This window comes from Myxine glutinosa, chromosome 7 (genome assembly GCF_964187855.1).
Source record: "Myxine glutinosa chromosome 7, kmMyxGlut1.1, whole genome shotgun sequence".
Taxonomy (NCBI): domain Eukaryota; kingdom Metazoa; phylum Chordata; class Myxini; order Myxiniformes; family Myxinidae; genus Myxine; species Myxine glutinosa.
This window is the reverse complement of record NC_136267.1, coordinates 128,080,758-128,101,396: the sequence shown is the minus strand read 5'-3', so window position 1 is coordinate 128,101,396 and position 20,639 is coordinate 128,080,758. Positions and strand designations below refer to the sequence as shown.

Sequence of the window (20,639 nt, the reverse complement as noted above, 5' to 3'; positions counted from 1 at the left end):
ACCCATTTAGTGTAGCAGCATAGCAAACCTGTTGTGCATTTTGTGATACAAGCACCAAATTTGGCACAAATGTACATTAATATGTTGCGAACATTTTCAGATATTGGGCCACTTGAAATTCCGTAATTTTTTTTTTCAAATTTTTTCAAATTTCGTAATTTCAAATTTTTCGGGTGACACCGTCACAATTTCGGTCTTCGAGGCCGGCCGATATAGTGGGGCGGCTTAGCCCAAATATTCAAAAGAATTGTGCATTTTGTGATACAAGCACCAAATTTGGCACAAATGTACATTAATATGTTGCGAACATTGTGTGGTCAGCAATGAAGACGAGAGTCTGAATTACATGTATGCAAAAGACCTTGTGAACCAGTGAAGCAAATACACGGGTAAGCATGAATTAAATCTAGGGCATGATATAATTTCCATGATGTTTACCTCTACACTCAATGGTGGAAGGAGGTAATGTTTTGATCCCAGCTTGTCTGTATGTCTGTTTGTCTGTTAGTCCACAAAATTCCAGACAAAGCTTGTAGTAGTGGTAGTTGTAGTGGTAGTGGTGATAACAGAAATTGTTATATAGAACTGAACTTATATTATTATTATATGCAGAAAATAACTTCATTTCTATATGCCCTGCAGTGGACAGGTTAATTGGTTTATGCACTGAAGGGGTCACCCTGGTGTGCACTGCTGTGTTCTGCCTCACTGAGTTGTTCAGGTATGATGTACTCAGCACAAGCTTCCGGTCGGCCCGGAGGTGGGGGTGCGGGGCCTGTCACGGAACGTCAAAACAAACGGCCTGCCGGGGCCGCCCAAAAGTCGGGCGTGAGGGGCGCGTCCACTAATGGAACGCCTCTCGCTTCCCAGATCGAGGGCCACGTGGTCAGAAGAACCTCGTCCCTTCCGGTCACACTTTGCCTATCGGCCGGCCTCGAAGACCGAAATTGTGACGGTGTCACCCGAAAAATTTGAAATTACGAAATTTGAAAAAATCTGAAAAAAAAAATTACGGAATTTCAAGTGGCCCAATATCTGAAAATGTTCGCAACATATTAATGTACATTTGTGCCATATTTGGTGCTTGTATCACAAAATGCACAATTCTTTTGAATATTTGGGCTAAGCCGCCCCACTAATTAGACTGCTTCGAGATTTACATTCTTTAAACACACTACTTTTAGTATGTTTTGGTATGTACCCTTTAGACCTCTTATACCCCCAACAGATCCCTTTACACCTCACTACTTTTGGAACATACACTTTAGACCACGCAGAACCTACACCTGTGTACCCTTTAGATCTATAGATACCACAGACCCCTCACACCTTTGTACCCTTTTATAATAATAATAATAATAATTCATTTATTTTGTATAGCGCTTTTCCAGAAGCCCAAAGGCGCTTTGACAGAGTGGAAAACATAATGCATAACAATACATGAAAACAACAATTGCAAAAAGACAAGAATCAAGAAAACAAACAGCAGCGATATACGGCATATATATAAGACAAGAATCAAAAAGACAAGACAAGAATCAATAGGGAAATATTTAAAGCAAAAGGAGGGAGAAGGAGAAGAGATAGTCAGGGGTTAAATGCTGTGGGTTGAATGTTGAATGCAGCGTTGAACAGGTGGGTCTTTAGTGATGTTTTGAATGTGGTGAGTGAGGAGGAGTCTCTGATGGTGTGAGGTAGTGAGTTCCAGAGGGTGGGAGCAGCGATGGAGAAGGCCCTGTCCCCCCAGGATCTGAATTTGGTCCGGATGGAGGGGGTCAGGAGGTTGGTACCAGCAGAGCGGAGGTTGCGGGTGGGAGTGTGTCTGGAGAGGAGGTCAGCCAGGTAGGATGGGGCCAGGTTATGGAGGGCTTTGTATGTCAAGAGGAGGATTTTGTACTGGATTCTCTGGGGGATGGGGAGCCAGTGAAGCTTGTAAAGGACGGGGGTGATGTGGTCACGGGTCCGGGAATGAGTGAGTAGACGGGCAGCGGAGTTCTGAATGTATTGGAGTTTATTGGTGATTTTTGAGGGTGAACCATAGAGGAGGCTATTGCAGTAGTCCAGACGGGAGGTGATGAAGGCGTGGATGAGGGTTTCTGCAGCCGTGGAGGAGAGGGATGAGCGGAGACGGGCAATGTTTTTCAGGTGAAAGAAGGCTGACTTTGTGATCTGTTTAGTGTATTTGTCGAAGGAAAGGGTTTGGTCAAAGATGACGCCAAGATTCCGGATGTGAGGGGAGGTGGATACTGGGATACCGTCGATGTTGAGGGCAAAGTTATGGGTGGATTTTGTGAGCGTTTTTGGGCCAATGATGATTATTTCAGATTTATCACAGTTAAGCTTGAGGAAGTTGATTTGAAGCCAGGATTTTATTTCAGTGATGCAGTTTGTCAGGATAGAGTGGGTGTCGGTGGAGACGGACTTGGTGGAGATGAAAAGCTGGATGTCATCGGCGAAGCAGTGGAATTGGAGACCATGACGGCGGATTAAGTGACCGAGCGGGGACAGGTAAAGGATGAAGAGGAGGGGGCCAAGAACTGAACCTTGGGGGACACCTTGGGGGAGGGGAGCAGTGGGGGATTTGCAGTTATTGATGGAGATGAACTGGCATCTGTCAGAGAGGTATGATTTAATCCAAGAGAGGGCAGTGCCGGTGACGTTAAAGGTGGATTCAAGTCGGGTGAGGAGGATAGTGTGATCGATGGTGTCAAAGGCAGCGCTGAGGTCGAGGAGGACGAGAATGTTGAGGTTGCCAGCGTCAGAGGAGAGGAGAAGGTCGTTGGTGATTTTGAGGAGAGCAGTTTCAGTACTGTGGTTGGAGCGGAATCCGGATTGGAATGTTTCATACAAGTTATTGGCAGAGAGATGATGTTTGAGTTGAGTGGCTACAGCGCGTTCCAAAACTTTTGACAGAAAGGGTAGGTTGGAGATGGGTCTGAAGTTGTTTAGGGTGTCAGGGTTTAGACCAGGTTTTTTTAGAATGGGGGTAACAGCAGCAATTTTGAGGGAAGGTGGGACGATGCCTGTAGACAGGGAGGAGTTTATTGTTGCAATGATAAGTGGAGAGAGAGCAGGGAGGGAGGCTTTGACAAAGCTGGAGGGGATGGGGTCAAGAGTGCAGGTGGCAGTTTTCATTCCTATGAGGAGTTCAGAGAGGTCAGTAGGAGAGATTGGGGAGAACCGAGACAGGGGATGGCAGGACAAGGGGGGGCAGGTGGTTGGAGGGGGAGCGGGTGCGGCGGTGGTCAAGCTGTTGTAGATGTTGTCAATTTTGCGTTGGAAGAAAGAGAGGAAGGAGATGCAGTTGTCTACTGTGAATGACTGGGTGGTGGTGTTCAGGGGGCGGAGGAGTTTGTTTATTGTCGAGAAGAGTGCTTTTGGGTTTCCGGAGCCAGAGTGGATAATTTGAGAGTAGTAGGCAGAGCGGGCGCGGGAGAGGGCATCTTTGTAGTGTTGTATGTGGTCCTTGTAGGCTTGGGAGTGAACTGTGAGACCCGTTTTATTGCGGAGTCTTTCAAGTTGGCGAGCACGAGTTTTCATCAGGTGGAGTTCAGGGGTAAACCAGGGAGCAGAATGGGTGAAAGAAACTGTTTTGGTTTTTACAGGCGCAAGCTGGTCAAGGCAGGAGGAGAGAGTGTGGTTGTAGTAGTCAGTGAGGTCGGAAGGGGTGTGGAGGTCAATGAAGGGAGAAGTGGACATTTTTTCAGAGAGGGTGGATGAGAATGAGGTAGGTGAAAGAGCGTTTAGCTTACGGAAGTTGATTGTGCGATAATGCCTTGGTGTTGGGGCGGGGATGTTGATGGTCAGAGTGATGGCTAAGTGGTCAGAGAGGGTGAGGTCGGAGCCATAGAGATGGTGCAAATTTAATCCAGTGGAGCAGACAAGGTCCAAAATGTGACCACGGATATGGGTAGGAAAGTCGACATGTTGAGTGAGGTTAAAGCAGGTGAGTAAATCAGTGAAGTCAGTGGTTATTGTGGAGTCAGTGGAGTCCATGTGGATATTGAAATCACCAAGGAGGAGGATTGAGGGGGAGAGGGAACATAGCTGGGTCAGAAAGTAGGAGAAGTCAGACAGGAATGATGGGTGTGGTTTGGGAGGGCGGTAGACGACAGCCATGACTGACTGCGTGTGACCAGGGAGTTTTAAAGCCAGGTGTTCAAATGATGGAGCAGATGAGATGGAGATGAGGTTGGTCTTGATGTCTTGACGGTGGATAACGGCAATTCCACCACCTCGGCCCTCCGAGCGTGGTTTATTGACGTAGGAATATCCATTGGGTGTGGTGAGGTTGAGTGTGTAGTAGTCCAGAGGTTGTTGCCAGGTTTCGGTGAGACTTTTGATCTATATATCCCACAGATCCCTCACACCTGTGTACCTTTTTGATCTATAGATCCTGAAGACCCCTCACACCTGTGTACCTTTTTGATCTGTAGATCCCACAGACCATATATAAACACAGACATCATATATATATATATATATATATATATATATATCAAGGAACTGGTTGATCATCAGTAAGCGCAGGGGCTGTTTGCATGCAAATGTGACATCTGTAGGCTCGTATAGGAGTGGTTGTGGTAGTAATGTTCTGTTATACCTTTTAAATTGTACAACTAGTTCTCATAATTCTTGTGAAAGTGCAAGGCCGTTAAAGAAACATAAAAAAAAAAAAGAAGCTTTTCTTTTTCACTTTTTCATTTTATTATGCCGTAGGTTTCAGCCGCAGTTTGCTTCCTTCTGTCTCCCGCTGCGTCATACATCACCGGGGAAACCTTGAAGGTGGATTGTGCGGAGAGTTTGTACTCCACCTTGTGGGAAATTCCAGGTGCATAATTTCACCGTAGTCCATTTGGAAACTTTAGCACGTTGTCATTCCTTGCTGTCAGAGATTAACTGAGTAAGCACTGACCGTTATCACACATCTGAGAGGCCAGGTCATGTTTTCTGAAATCACAACAGGATACTCATCTGTCTGTCTGTGCACGTGCAATGCACATGTTTTTGGTTCTTTACTTGCTATACTCGGTCTGTTCTATGCTTTCACGTTGGCAATTTGAAAATTGCTGTTAAAAAAATGTAAAGTTATAATGGTACTGTGTCATAATAATTGTCATTCATTCTAACCATTGTTCCTCCATTCCCCTGTCTTACTTCCCAATGGATATTTTAAAACATTTATGTTCATGACATCATCCATATATATATTATATATATTATATATACTAGCAGAAACCCGTGGTGAAAATACCATGACAGAAAAGCCTTAGTGTATCATATAGAAAAACAAGTACAAAAAGTTTTAATTAAAACAAAAGCCGCGTCGATGTTACACAATGCCTAGATGCAGCTGTGCCTATAACGTCGATGTTATAGGCACAGGACATTCCTATTGATTCGATTACTGATGTTATTTTTGTGCAAAGTGAAAATATATCTCGGCAATTTCCCGTGTGTGGCGACGAATTTTTAATATATCTCGGCATTTTCCCGTATGTGGCGACACGTGAACGAAGCTATGCTCCTCTCTCCACATTATTGTGACGACGTATAAATTAAATATTTCATCGTGACGATTGTCATCAAATGGACGAATTTTTAATATATCTCGGCATTTTCCCGTCTGTTATTTCGGGCGGTGTATGACTGACCATGCCGCGATTTAAAAATAATATATCTCGGCAATTTCCCGTATGTGGCGACACGTGAACGAAGCTATGCTCCTCTCTCCACATTATTGTGACGATGTATAAATTAAATATTTCATCGTGACGATTGTCATCAAATGGACGAATTTTTAATATATCTCGGCATTTTCCCGTCTGTTATTTCTGGCGGTGTATGACTGACCATGCCGCTATTTAAAAAAAAAAAATCTCAATGGACTTGAAGTTACAGGCCTTTGAGAATTCATTTCGTTCTATAAAGGGCAACTTTCATCGGATTTTCTTCCCGTTTTTTTTCAACCGAGTCTAAAACTATGTTAGCGACTGTGAAAAATGAAATGATATATCGAATTTGATTTGAAATAAAACTGTGTGAGAGAGGAAGACACCACGGGCCTACAAAACAGGCCTCAAAGCTATGCGAGTTAATAAAATGGTGGATATTTGTTTATATGAAGCCTCTCCCAAAATGGGTGGAGCTATGGTTCCCAGAATGGGTGGAGCTTTGAGGTTTTGTCTTCTCTGCAAGACCAACAAGAAGAAGAAGAACAAGAACAAGAAGAAGAACAACAACAGCAGAGGGCACTCTATGACCAGCGTCTGCGACGCGGCTAAAAAGAAAAGAGAATGGACATGGATAGATTCCTTTACATAGATGGATGGCATTGTCACCGAGGCTTTAAAGCTTGCTTTTAGGCTCATGGATCATATTCAGAGCAGTGTAACAGGTTGGTAGGTTGTTAATTGTCTTACATAAACTGAGTAAGCTGTGTGCAGACAGACACACAACCAGTGTTCCAATATTGACTACTTTCCAATTGACTAATTGTTACAATAATGGATACTTTGTGGAATAATAAACTGGTCCCAATCAAAAATCAACAAGTTACACATCAAAACAAGAAAACTTACCATCCACGAAATATTTTTCACAAACCAGCGCATCCTGAGAATGTACCTGCTGAGAGAGGGAGGGAGCGACCAGGTGGAACTCACCCAGGAGCACAGAGCGACGAGTGTAGGACCAGCTGAGTATGTGAAATGCTCAACAGACTATCATGCAATTTGTAACCAAACTTGAACACAACAAACCTGAAAAGGTATCCCTAACTCACCTTGTAAATGATTTCCAAAAACAGGTGTGAATAGAAGATGCCGCACAGGAAAATGAAACAGCAACAAATACAGCCCCAACAATTGCAAAAAAGACAGAATAAATATATAAATAGAAATATACACCAACTGGGAGAATGACAAAAGATCAGGAAAATATGAAAAATAATTGGACAGAGTGGGGATAGACAAATAAGTCTCATTGGAATGGCTAAGAAGAGAGCAGCTCAACTGGGACAGTGAATGAATCATAATAAATGCCCAAGATCAAGGACACTACACCAATAGATTTAAAAAGATGGCGGGACTGAGCCAGACAGACAAGTGTAGATTCTGCAAGACAGAAACAGAAACTACTAGTCACCTGCTCTCGGGATGCAGAAAACTATCAGAACAACTTTGCACCCAACGGCACAACAAAGTATGTGAAGTGATTCATTGCCAAATCTGCAAAAATTTTAACATCCCAGTACCAGAAAACTCATGGAAACACGAACCAAGGGAAATCTGTGAAAATGAGGACGTCATTCTCATGTACGATCTGATGATTCTATCAAGTGGGAACATAGAACATAAAGTATTGCATCCGGACATTGTACTCAGGAACAAAAAGGAAAAGACAGCATTGCTGATTGAGATATCAGGACCCAGCGATTTTCGCCTAAACAATGCAGAAATCAAGAAAATGACCAAATACCAGGACCTCAAAAATGAGGTCAAGAGATCTTGGAAGCTGAAGAGCATCACCATTGTACCAGTGATAATTGGAGCAACAGGAATGATAAAGAACAACCTCACCATTGGACTCTTAAAAACCATCCCCAGGAATATTACCACAAATGAACTACAACTGGGGGCAATCCAGGGTTCAGTGACAATCCTGAAGAGAGCCCTTGGAACAAAACTCTGAAAAAGTTGAACAGCTTGGTCCATGAACTCATTCAGGAGTCCCTTACCGGAGTGGAGATGGATACTTTGGGTCCTGGGAGGACTCAGTTCCACCTCATGAAACACACAAATGGAGATATCAACCAACGATACACACACCTTAATGTGGGGTCAGCTGCTTCATAATATTTTTGAGCCATCATCCTTTACAAACTAGCTGCCCAGGCCTGACATTCCACTGAAGTGTGCTGGTGATAACTTGCCTAATCTTTGCAAAAGACATGGTGAAATCTTTAGCCTCCACCAACCAGTACTGCTGGGCAGGTAGGTCTTCCAGGTTAGAACCCTTCTGTGGGCCAATGCACACAATGATACAATGCCTTGCATGTGAAATACCAGGATGGATGTTTATAGCTGGGTCAAGCTTCAATTCAGACTCTTTGTTTATAAAAAAAAACAAAAAACTGTCATTTCAAATTAAGAGATAAGAGTAATACTTAAAATAACAGTATAATTTACTTTTTGTGTAATTGTGACTTGTGAGATATCTCTTGTCATTGTTGCAGATCATAATCACCTTCCTGCATCAAGCACCAAAGAAAGTGAGGGAGGTAAAACTTCATCTGGAAAACTGCCAGCAAAATTATAAAAACAAATCCTGTCATACTTTTATAACGCTCAGGATGCGTTCCAGCGGAGTGAGTGCTGTGTGAAAATTGTGCTACAAGGTCATTATAACATTGTACCTATGGAGAAAGGTTCTCCGAGAGCATACATAGGACGGCTTCATTGGGCATCGGATGTCACTATGTGCCGAGTTTTAAAAGATAATAAAAGAAAATCTTTTTTAATCATAACAGAAATAAAATTTACCAGAAACAACACACCAGTGAATTTTGTTAGAGCTGGAAAAAAAAATACCTCGGGCTCAGGTAACATTCCATAATCTGTCTTGTTAACTTCCTGCTGTGTCCTGCATGCGTATGGATTTGGTAGAAGTAAACACTCACCAGCCAACAACTAACTGCCTGATGCTCACCCACCTCCATCATCCTCAACACCTGCATCTTCACATCCATGTTGATGCTTTTTGATGTTAACTTGGATACGTTCATAGCACTATCACTGTTCATATTGGGCTGTTTTCTAGACATGGGTCTGAAATAGTCACTGAACACGCTCAAGGAGTAATGAACGTACTGAGACCGAACAAAAGAGCATCGGTGGGAAAGACATGCAAGGAGATGCTCGCTGATTCGCCAAGATTGACGACTTAGCAGCTGTTGCCTTTCCTTGGTACATACAGTATTTCTGGGCTGTTTGACTGGTTATAAATAAATAAATTGTTTGAGCTTAATGTGAAAGAGCGTTATAGGAGGTAACGGTACAAGATATATGATTGTACAAATGTTTAAATTTATCCCAATAAATGAAAATTGATTCGCAACTGTTTTATCGCTGTGAATGTGGAATTTCTTTCATCGATTTGAACAACTTTGATTTGTGTAAAAAAATACATAAATTAAAATTCCTTGCCTTATGCCCACTTATCAAATAAAAATATCCATTACCTTTCAATAAACTTTATGCCCCCTTATCAAATAAAAATATCCATTACCTTTCAATAAATTTCATGCCCCCTTATCAAATAAAAATATCCATTACCTTTCAATAAACTTTATGCCCCCTTATCAAATAAAAATATCCATTACCTTTCAATAAATTTCATGCCCCCTTATCAAATAAAAATATCCATTACCTTTCAATAAACTTTATGCCCTCCTATCAAATAAAAATATCCATTACCTTTGAATAAAATTTATGCCCCCTTATCAAATAAAAAGATCCATTACCTTTCAATAAACTTTATGCCCCCTTATCAAATAAAAATATCCATTACCTTTCAATAAACTTTATGCCCCCTTATCAAATAAAAATATCCATTACCTTTCAATAAACTTTATGCCCTCTTATCAAATAAAAATATCCATTACCTTTCAATAAACTTTATGCCCCCTTATCAAATAAAAAATATCCATTACCTTTCAAGAAACTTTATGCCCTCTTATCAAATAAAAATATCCATTACCTTTCAATAAACTTTATGCCCCCTTATCAAAAAAAAAATCCATTACCTTTCAATAAACTTTATGCCCCATTATCAAATAAAAATATCCATTACCTTTCAATAAACTTTATGCCCCCTTATCAAATAAAAATATCCATTACCTTTCAATAAACTTTATGCCTTCTTATCAAATAAAAATATCCATTACCTTTCAATAAACTTTATGCCCCCTTATCAAATAAAAATATCCATTACCTTTCAATAAACTTTATGCCTTCTTATCAAATAAAAATATCCATTACCTTTCAATAAACTTTATGCCCCCTTATCAAATAAAAATATCCATTACCTTTCAATAAACTTTATGCCCCCTTATCAAATAAAAATATCCATTACCTTTCAATAAACTTTATGCCTTCTTATCAAATAAAAATATCCATTACCTTTCAATAAACTTTATGCGCCCTTATCAAATAAAAATATCCATTACCTTTCAATAAACTTTATGCCCCCTTATCAAATAAAAATATCCATTACCTTTCAATAAACTTTATGCCCCATTATCAAATAAAAATATCCATTACCTTTCAATAAACTTTATGCCCCCTTATCAAATAAAAATATCCATTACCTTTCAATAAACTTTATGCCTCCTTATCAAATAAAAATATCCATTACCTTTCAATAAACTGTTTACCTTGTATTAAAACAGCATGTTTTAGGTCACCTTAAGTCATTGAGTGGTTGAAATCTTCCCACACGGATGTTGGGGGAGTTGAATCTCTTGCATTTTCCATTCTCAATGATTTGGAACATTATCAAACACCCTGTCCATATCTCAGATCGTCATGACCACACTTCCAATACTTTGGATTTGTTCTTCACCTCCAAACAGTTTCATTACAGTTACACAATTTCACCTTCAATTGGTTCTTCTGACCACAATCTTGTTAACATCACTTTACTTACCACCACTCCTCTTCCATCTGCTCCGACTAAACGCCAGTATCGTCATTTCAATAGCGCTGACTGGACTGGTTTACAAAACTTATTTTCCGATTTTTCCCTGGAAAGACTACTGCCCCTCCTCGGGCAATGCCTCTATCTCTGCTGAACGTATAGCTGAAGTTATTGTTGCAGGAATGGAGGCTTATATCCTGTTCTCTTTCAAGTCTATCTCCCCTACAAGCTTTTGGTTCAATAATTCCTGCCCTGCAGCCATTCATACAAGGGATGCGGCACATCAGACATGGAAAAAACTCTTCTTCCTCCAACTCACATTCAGCTTTCATATCTGCCAGAAATCATTGCAAACATGTTATTACCCTGCGCTCGCGAAGCGAAAACAGGGTTAAGCATTCAGTTCCGTACGTGTGCCCGTATGCTGTACGTGTCTGCATAAATTTAAAAAAAATCATTTTCTCGGCAACCGTTGGTCCGATGGACACGAAATTTTAACAAATAAGTGCCTCCGCCTGTATAATTTTTTTCTTCATAATTATGACGTCATAGGTCACGTGGTAAGGACGCCATCTTGGAAAAACGTTACACCTCTATCTCCGAAACCGCTCAATGGAAAAAATTTAAACATGGCTCATTGTCAACTACTCACCATGGGGAATAAGATATGTTGATGGTGATGTCATCGGTGCCTTAATTATGACGTCGTAATTGGACAAGTACAACGCTTGCTGATCAGTATGAATAAAACAAAAATTCCTCTGCAGCTTAGTCTGATGGGAACGAAATTTTCAGAATATGTGCAGCTCCTCCTGTAGAATTTTTTAATGATAATTATAACGTCATAGGTCACGTGGTACAGACGCCATCTTGGAAAAAAATCGAAAAAAGTTGCACTTCTATATCTCCGAAACCGCTCAATGGAAAAAATTGAAACATGGCTCATTGTCAAGTACTGCCCTTGGGGAATAAGATATGTTAATGATGATGTCATCAGTGCCTTCGTTATGACGTCATAATTCGACAAGTACAACATTTATCCGATCATTATGATTTTTTTTTTCTCAGCAACTCTTGGTCTGATTGGCACGAAATTTTCACCATAGGACCGCCTCCTCATGTAGAATTTTTAAATGATAATTATGACGTCATAGGTCACGTGGTATGGGCGCCATCTTAGAAAAACCGAAAAAAGGTTGCACCTCTATATCTCGAAAACCTCTGCATGGAAAAAATTGAAACGTCTCATTGTAAAGAACTCCATATGGGGAATAGGTGTTGTTAACGATGACGTCATTGGTGCCATAATTATGACGTCATAATTCGACAGGGACAACGCTTAGTCTGATCAGTTTGAAATGTATTGAGCGTGATCTATGCAATTATATTAGACAATATAAATATATGATGTCATTGCTCACGTGGTCTGGCAGCCATATTGAATCAAAAAAAAAAAGGTTCAAAAACAGAAGAGTTGGCTCGCAACAAATTGACTGCACAGGGTAAGTATTCTATGAATACCATCTAATTTGTGAGGTGAAGCATTCCTTTTTCCAAAATTAATGTGACAACCTCTCATGCTCTTCCACTAAGATCTTTCTGGTCCTTGGCTAAAAGTACCTCCAACAACTTATGTCGTTTTACCTTTCCTTCGCCTTTCCGTTCTGATGATACCATCGCTGTTTCTCCGTCTGATAAAGCAACTCTTTTTGGTTCTCTTTTCTCCTCTAATTCCACACTAACATTCCATCTCCCTCTGATGCAACCCTTAGCATTCCTATGCCGCTCCATGTGATCTCTTTTCATGCAGTCAGAAAAGTACTCTTCTCTCTGGACACACGCAAAGCATATGGACAAGATGGCAATCCCCCTCGTGTCTTGAAGGAGTGTGCTTCAGAACTTGCTCCCGTGCTTGCTCGTTTGTTTCGTTTTTTGTTTAAAAACCCAAACGTTTCCTCTTTCCTGGAAACATACCTTACTACAGCCTATTTTAAAGAAGGGTGATCGTTGAAACCCTTCCAACTACCGTCCTATTGCTCTGACTTCTACTATTTCCAGTCTTGGAATGTCTTCTCAATTCCCATTTCCTCAAGCATCTTGAATCCCACAGTCTTCTATCTGACCATCAATATGGCTTTCGCAAGGCAAGATCTACCGGTGATATCCTTTCTTACATTACGAATGTCTGGGCCTCTTCTCTGAGAGACTTTGGGGAATCTTTTGTTGTAGGCCTTGATATCTCAGAAGCCTTTGACAGAGTTTGGCATCGAGGTCTGATATCCAAGCTTCCGTCTTTCCTCCTTCACTGTGCTCTCTCATATCGAGCTTTCTCTCCGACCGCTCTATCTCCATAATTGTTGATGGTTCAACATCTTCCTCCTTCCTGATCAACAGCGGTCTCCCTCAGGGTTCTGTCCTGTCTCCAACACTCTTCCTTCTTTTTATCAATGACCTTCTTTCTTCTACAAATAACCAAATGCACTAGTATGCTGATGACTCGACATTACATTCCCCCATTTTTCCCCATCTGCCCTCACTCGATCTACATCTCGTTTGATCACAGCCACCTATTTAAATTTGCATTTGGACAATATTTCCCAGTGGCACAAATGTAATCAAGTTGAGTTTAATGCTTCCAAAACTACATTTACTCCCATTTTAGCTCTTACACGAGCCTCGATCTTGTATACAAAAAATAAATAAATAATCTCGCTCTAAAACTCCTCTCAACTCTCCAATCTCCTTTGAAAGCTCCACAATTGCACCAAGTGATACAATAAACCTACTAGGTATTACCCCAACATCAAATTTATCCTGAAATCCACACATTACACAAATAGCAAAGTCTGCCTCGAAAAAACTGGGAGCCCTGTTCAGATGTCGAAGATTCTTCTCCTCCGAACAGTTGCTTCAACTATATAAATGATTGATTCGTCCTTGTTTAGAGTTTAGTTTAGATAGGGGAAGGGATGGAGAGAGGGCGAGGGAGAGAGAGCCTTTCCAGCAGCAAGATGTACGTGTAGGAATTTTGCCACAACACCGGCGATAGTTCGCCGACTCTTCGGGAAGATGAGGATCTTTAATTTCAACCAAATAATGTCGGTAGATAGGATACCCAGTTTAACGTCCATCCGAGAGATGGCACACACATTGATGATTCACCCAGTCTGTGATGAGAGTTTAAAGTTGGGCCGAGATCCGAACCCAGGCTAGATGGCTTAGAGGAGAGTGTGCGTACCTCGAAGCCATCCTGTCAAGCCCATGTCGTATCTTAACGCACTGTTTAAAAACAAACTGCGATTCCATGGTGCATTTATAAGTCTAAAATATATCTCGTTTGGTATCATGCATTCCTTCTGGTTGAATGTTGAGCTTTGCCTGCGTGTGGAGCCTTTCAAACGCAGGGCCAGAAGAGGCCGCCAGAAACTGGAGATAGCTGAACACACGGACAGACACCACACACTTCACTTTATATAATAGGTCTTGGACCACGAGATAAAACGAGAACTTCTGAATGATTAAAACGTCATGAATCAAAGGTGACGTCGTACCTGTAGGTGCAATACGATGCACAAAAGAAAACGAATTTGCTACCCGGGGAGGGGAAAAAAATAACGTTTTATTAAATGCAATAACATATTTACATATAGTACAGAGAAACGTGCACGTACATGGAATAACATGTGAATGCTTTCCCAGCTTTAAACAACCAAGAACATACGAATTAAAAAAATATGAAACATTTCAGTCTCAAAAAAGGAAAATGAACAAAAAGACCATGAAATGAAATTGGACGGTTAAGTGGGAATTAATAAAGTGTTCAAAGAATGGAACAAAAACAGTGGAACACAAACAATTACAATTAAAAGCTTGGGATAACTGACCACTGCGTTAAAAACAAACTGAAAACAATGACAAGCAGATGGGATTCCTCTTTTCTTTTCGTTTTTTTTCCTTTCCAACTATCTGTAATATTTGTTCAAGAATGCAAATATATATTCGAAGTTACGAGCCTGTAATAATCATGTCAAATGGTCGACAACTTATGTCCGACAAGAAAAGATTTATCTTTTACTTTTTTTGGAATCGACTGGCAAGCCTCTTGTAGATACTAAATAACCATTCACAGTGAAGAATGCCATCACGATAAACCCAACCTGTAACCACTGTGAAGCATGGGATGCAATCCTCTGAAAACATACCGAAGCAATATTCAAAGCTCATCAGGTCATGTAACACAGAAAGAACAATTCATGCTTCTTGTAACCCAAAGCTTTCTTTGCCTCTGCCCAGGTGCAATAAGCAATAGAAGAGTGAGCCCTATGTTCATATCTTGTAGAAATAAAACCCACAATGCAGGTGGCCTGCGCATCTGACTCGCCCGTCACAAAATGAACGGCCATTTTTCAGAACTAGCGTCGTCTGCGAAGTAAGCGGGAAAATATCCCAGGTGACTTGTGCAATTTTTCTTCACGTCTCACAGACAGAGAAGAGAGGTCTACAGTTTCATCCCTCTCCAACTCTGACTGGTCCAAAACCTCAAAGCCCTCTTCAGCCTCAGTCAATCGAAGCACCCCCGTCCCCTTAGCCGATCGAGCGGATTTTTGCTGTGGACCCTGCTTCTTTCTGCCTAGCCTCGGAAAGCGTCCTTTGGAGTTTGTGGGAGGCCGCCTTTTTGGTTTTGGGGGCTCAGCCTCAAAGCCAGCAACACGATCACTGCCATTACCCATTCCAGGCGTGCCCAGTGCCGAAATTGTGCTCCGTACCACAGTATTGATTGCAGCGCTGACAAAATCATTCGTAAGTGCATCAGCCATTGGGAACTTGGTAATCTCCTGACCTCGTTTGTAGTCTTCTTCCTCCAGACATTCCTCAAGATTGTCCGAGAAGTTCTCATCGTAATCGCAAGTGTCCGTATATTCCTGTCGAGAATGCCGTGCCCATGCCAAGTCTTCGGACCTGTGTGTGGGTCGATGGCCATTGAAAGGCAAATCCAAGTCGATGGTATCACGATCAGAGTCGTAATCTTCATAAGAACGCTCATCACTGCTGCTACTAATAGTGCGTTTACGACGGGTAGGCCTATCACACAGGCTGGGGATGCCCAAAGTATCCTCCTCATCGCTGTCGACAATGACTCCACCACCACCATTATCCGGCACAACTGAAGGAAATTCTGGTAAATCCCGCATCAAGCTGTCTTCTAGGTCGCTGTGTTGGCTGTGACGTTCCAGCTCTGTGAGAAAACAACACAGATCCAAACGCCAATTAAAGTGAAAGAGTATGGATTAATGGATTGTATTACAGTAGTTGAGTAAGCATCATGACACAGGATTTCTTCCTGTTTTGATAAGTAGCATTCCTAAATGTTTCCTGGAGCAAGGAAAATACTAGGTAATTTAAAATTCACTTACAAGCAAAAGTCTCAAGCAGGAAGAGAATTTTGATAAGAGTACCAACACAATGACTTATCCTTTTCAAAAGACACCAATAATTTTATGACATCCACACTTGATCGAGTTATCTGCCCTGGTTTTAATTACCAACAGAAGAGGATCCACATCTAAAGACAGCTGATAACATAGCCAGTGAGAGGACAGCATAATCGCAGAGAGACAGCATAATCTCAGATTGCAACAACAAAAGAACCACCAATCGCACCTTGTATTTGCATTCAAAATCAGACTATATAACTCAAAGGTTAGCAGTACATACTGACCATTCTTTAATGATATGAGCATACATACATACATACCCATCATTCTTTAATCATATGGGCGGGTATACATACCCACCATTCTTTAATGATGAAATGAATGTTTTATTTTTTTTAAATTCCATTGCCAATTTAATGGAAACAGATTTGCGGTTGGGAGTAAATCCAAATGACTCCATGGTAAGATCTCCAACCTTTAATTGAACAAACAATGACAACGTTTCAATTAACAATATGTGACAAAGCCACACGCCTCCGTTAATCTTCCTCAAGAGTGATAAAATCATCTCAACATCCCCTTATATGCAAAGTGGGCGGGGTATATGCAAAGTGGGGTGGGCAAAGCTGGACAGCCAATTAAACCGTATCACACCGCTCTCGTGAACTGAGAACGTTACTGACCAAATTCAAAAATCAACCGCATATTAACGGCTCAAAATAGTCCTGTAAGCAAAGCTGGATTATAAATCAAGTGTTTAGAAAATCCGGAACAATCATTACATTTAATTAGAAGTTAAACTTGTAAATAATGAAATTGTAAATTAAATTAAAACTGTAAATATATTAAAGCAAAAAATTTTAAGATAAAATAAAATTGCCATAATATCAAGATCATCACATGTGGCCCTATGCGGTCAAGGGAAATGCGGGTAAGGAGGGCTCATATGGGGGGGGGGGAACCAGGGTGGGGGGCGGAAGCAGATGGGGGGTTTGGGAGAGGTGTGTTTGGGGGGGGGGGGGGGGGGAAGGGGGAAATTGTCCGAATAAAAACCTTGTGTGACATATTATGTGGACTCATTGTTCAACGTATGGAATGCCTGCTTCGTTTACACAAGAGTGGATCAAACGCTACCGGTAAGTCAAGCACCTCTTGTGTGATCGAGGTAATAGTTTCTTCCGTGTGCCAAGCCTCCAAAACACGTCTTCTGTTTCTGTTAGGTGTGGAACCCAAAATATTAACCCTATCCCATAAAGGTGTGTGGGCTTCCTTAAGGCCGTGTTTGGCAATAGCAGATCTGCTGGGATAATTACATTCAAATGCTTTTTGGTGTTCAGCAATACGTTGACCGAAGGTCCTCCCGGTTTCACCCACATATTCAGCTCCACAACCACAGGGCACTACGTATACCACCCCCTGACCTATCCTTCCTCGGAAGCTTGTCCTTGACCCTCATAAGAGCTTGGCGAAGGGTGAAAACCGGTGTGAAACCAACCCTCACTCCTGCCGATTTCAAAATTCTGCCGACCCTTTGTGAAACCCCCGGTACAAAAGGCAGAACACACAAACCCTTTGGTTGTTCTCTCGGTCTCAGCCTGTTGTGTGGGGAAGCCCTTATCGTTTTCCTGTTGGGTAACAAGCTATCAGGATAACCATTTGCCCTCAACACATTTTGAAGATGGTCCACCTCACTCATCTTGTCTTCAAAGGTAGATGGTAACTCACGTGCTCTTTTTGAGAGGGTGTGCACAACCGATCTTTTGTGTTCCATTGGATGGCAAGAATTGAAATCAAGGTAGCGATCAGTGTGTGTTGGTTTTCTGTACACCGTTACCTTTAAGGCTCCTTTGGGATCCCTTGTTATGAGTGTATCCAGGAAGGGAAGGGCTCCATTTTTCTCCTCTTCAATGGTGAAATTAATGGAGGAAAAAGTTTTTATTTATGGCCTCATGTATGATGCCCACCTCATCAAAGTGACAGATGACAAATGTGTCATCCACGTACCGGACCCAAACACGTGGTCGCACTAACAGGGCTGGAATGGTGCGTTCCTCCAAATCCCCCATCACCATGTTAGCAATCACAGCCGATACCGGGGAACCCATGGCGGTGCCACAAACCTGCTTGTAATATACCTCATTAAATACAAAGTAGGTGGAAGAGAGGCAAGTCGAAAGCATGTCACACACGTCCATTGGGCTTAAAGCTCCTGCAGTCTCTTTCCATCGATCATCTTCCATCAAACGCCGGTTAGCCACCTCAATCGCCAGGGCTATGGGCACGTTGGTAAATAAAGACACAACATCAAACTAAACCATGGTCTCCTGTGCTTCGATGGTGAGCTGTTTCACTCTTTCAGCAAATGCTGTGCTATTGTGTACGGTTCGCTCTGTTGTCCCCACCAAATGCTTCAAAATGTTTGCCAAAAACTTGGATAGAGCATATGATGGACCATTAATACAGGAAACGATTAACCGTAGCGGAAATCCCTCTTTGTGCACATTCGGTAGCCCGTAGGCCCTGGGAGCCACTCCCTTACTGCTGTACAGATATTTGTTCGCCACAGCTGATAGTCTTCCAGTCGCTTTTAATTTGGCAAGCATTGAGTTTAACCTTCGTTCCTCCTTCTTAGTTGGATCTGCAGTTAACCGTTCATAAGTACTTTGATCCGCCAACATATCCTGCATTTTGTTCGTGTATACAAGGCGATCCATGAGCACCATTGCCCGTCCTTTGTCCGCTGGTAAGAACACCACATCATCCATGTTGCGTAACTCTCGTAATGCTTGTTGTTCTTTCGGGTCCAAATTGAAATTGTTGCGTAAAAATTGCGGAGGGCGAAGTAAAACAGCAGCCACACGTGATCTGATTTCGTTCTTGGTGGTGTTATCAAGTTCCATCACAGCAGATTCCACCCATGATACAATGGTGTCTTTCGGAACAAATCGGGGAGTGATGGCAAAATTAAGGCCCTTCTGCAATAAGTTGGTTTGTGCCTCCGAGAGCTGCGTACTCGACCGGTTAACCACCCACCGGTTCCGAAGAATGTTCACGTCAACGACGGGAGTCATGCGTAAGTTGAGCTCACACTTTCGCGGAGCACACTAGGACATCGGTGGGGAAACGGCATCAACGAAAGTTCACAGCATTGGTTGATGAAACCACACATCGCATGACTCCCGTCGTTGACGTTTTCAGCCGTCGCCGTCAAACACGGCGTCGAACACCACATCCCGACCACAGGTCCACCGGTCTACGCCAGGGCTCGTCGCCTCGACCCGACCAAACTCGCCGTGGCGAAGGCGGAATTCGACGCGCTGGAGCGATTGGGCATTGTGCGGCACTCGAATAGTGCGTGGGCCTCGCCCCTGCACATCGTGCCCAAACCGGGTGGCGGATGGCGACCATGTGGCGATTACCGCCGCCTCAACGACGCCACCACCCCCGACCGGTACCCGATACCACACATACAGGACTGTTCCGCCCGTTTGGTGGGGCGGGTGATCTTCTCCAAGGTCGACCTCATTCGGGGCTACCACCAGGTACCTGTCCGGCCGGTCGACGTTCCGAAGACGGCGGTAATTACACCTTTTGGCCTCTTCGAGTTCCTTTGCATGCCGTTCGGCCTTAAGAACGTGGCCCAGGCCTTCCAGCGGCTGATGCACAGCGTGCTGCGCGACCTCACCTTCCTTTTCGTCTACTTGGACGACATTCTCGTCGCCAGCACTTCCCGGGCGGGGCACCTCATCCACCTGCGCACGCTTTTTGAGCGCCTCGGCCAGCACGGCCTCATCATCAACCCGGCAAAATGCCAGTTTGGCGTAACGGCCGTCGACTTCCTGGGGCACCGCATCACAAAGCGCGGGGCCGTCCCGCTGCCTACCAAGGTGGAGGCAGTCACAAGTTTCCCGCGCCCCCGCTCCATCAAGGCCCTTCAGGAATTTTTGGGGATGGTAAATTTCTACCACCGGTTCGTGCCTCGTGCCGCCCAACTCATGCGCCCCCTGTACGAAGCCCTCCGGGGCAAGCCAGCCTAGCACGACATCGCTTGGACCAAAGAGATGGACGAGGTGTTCACGGGCGCTAAGCTGGCTCTCGCCAACGCGACCATGCTGGCGCGCCCGGCGCTCGACGCACCCATCGCCCTCACCACGGACGCTTCAGACTACGCGGTGGGCGTCGTGCATGAACAGTGGGTGAACGGGGTTTGGCAACCGCTGGCCTTCTTCAGCCGGCAGCTTCGCCCTAACGAGCGCAAGTATAGCGCTTTCGACTGCGAGCTCCTCGGCCTTTACCTGGCCGTTCGCCACTTCCGCCATCTTTTAGAGGACCGCCCATTCATGGCGTTTGTGGACCACAAACCCCTGGTCTTTGCCATGGCCAAGGTTGCAGAGCCGTGGTCGGCCCGCCAGCAGCGCCACCTCTCCGCCGTGTCCGAATTTACAACGGACATCCGGCACGTCGCGGGCAAGGACAACGCTGTGGCCGATTGCCTCTCCCGGTCCG

At 43.2% G+C, this 20,639-nt stretch overlaps 2 protein-coding genes across 4 annotated transcripts in view; one reads left to right on the top strand and one right to left on the bottom strand.

Moving 5' to 3' along the window:
• PECR (peroxisomal trans-2-enoyl-CoA reductase) overlaps positions 1–9,123 on the top strand; it is a 69,986-nt gene extending 60,863 nt beyond the window's left edge. The window contains exons 7-8 of one of the 2 annotated variants that reach the window (XM_068123200.2): positions 4,720–4,831; positions 8,237–9,123. In XM_068123200.2, coding sequence (XP_067979301.2) covers positions 4,720–4,831; positions 8,237–8,319 — 195 coding nt within the window. In that variant the 3' untranslated portion in view covers positions 8,320–9,123. The remainder of the gene's footprint in view (positions 1–4,719; positions 4,832–8,236) is intronic. The other variant, XM_068123201.2, reaches the window with a different exon arrangement.
• Positions 9,124–14,297: 5,174 nt separating this feature from the next.
• LOC137431644 (reticulophagy regulator 3) overlaps positions 14,298–20,639 on the bottom strand; it is a 60,764-nt gene continuing 54,422 nt past the window's right edge. For both annotated transcript variants that reach the window (XM_068123198.2, XM_068123197.2), the window contains one exon: positions 14,298–15,934. In XM_068123198.2, coding sequence (XP_067979299.2) covers positions 15,111–15,934 — 824 coding nt within the window. In that variant the 3' untranslated portion in view covers positions 14,298–15,110. The remainder of the gene's footprint in view (positions 15,935–20,639) is intronic.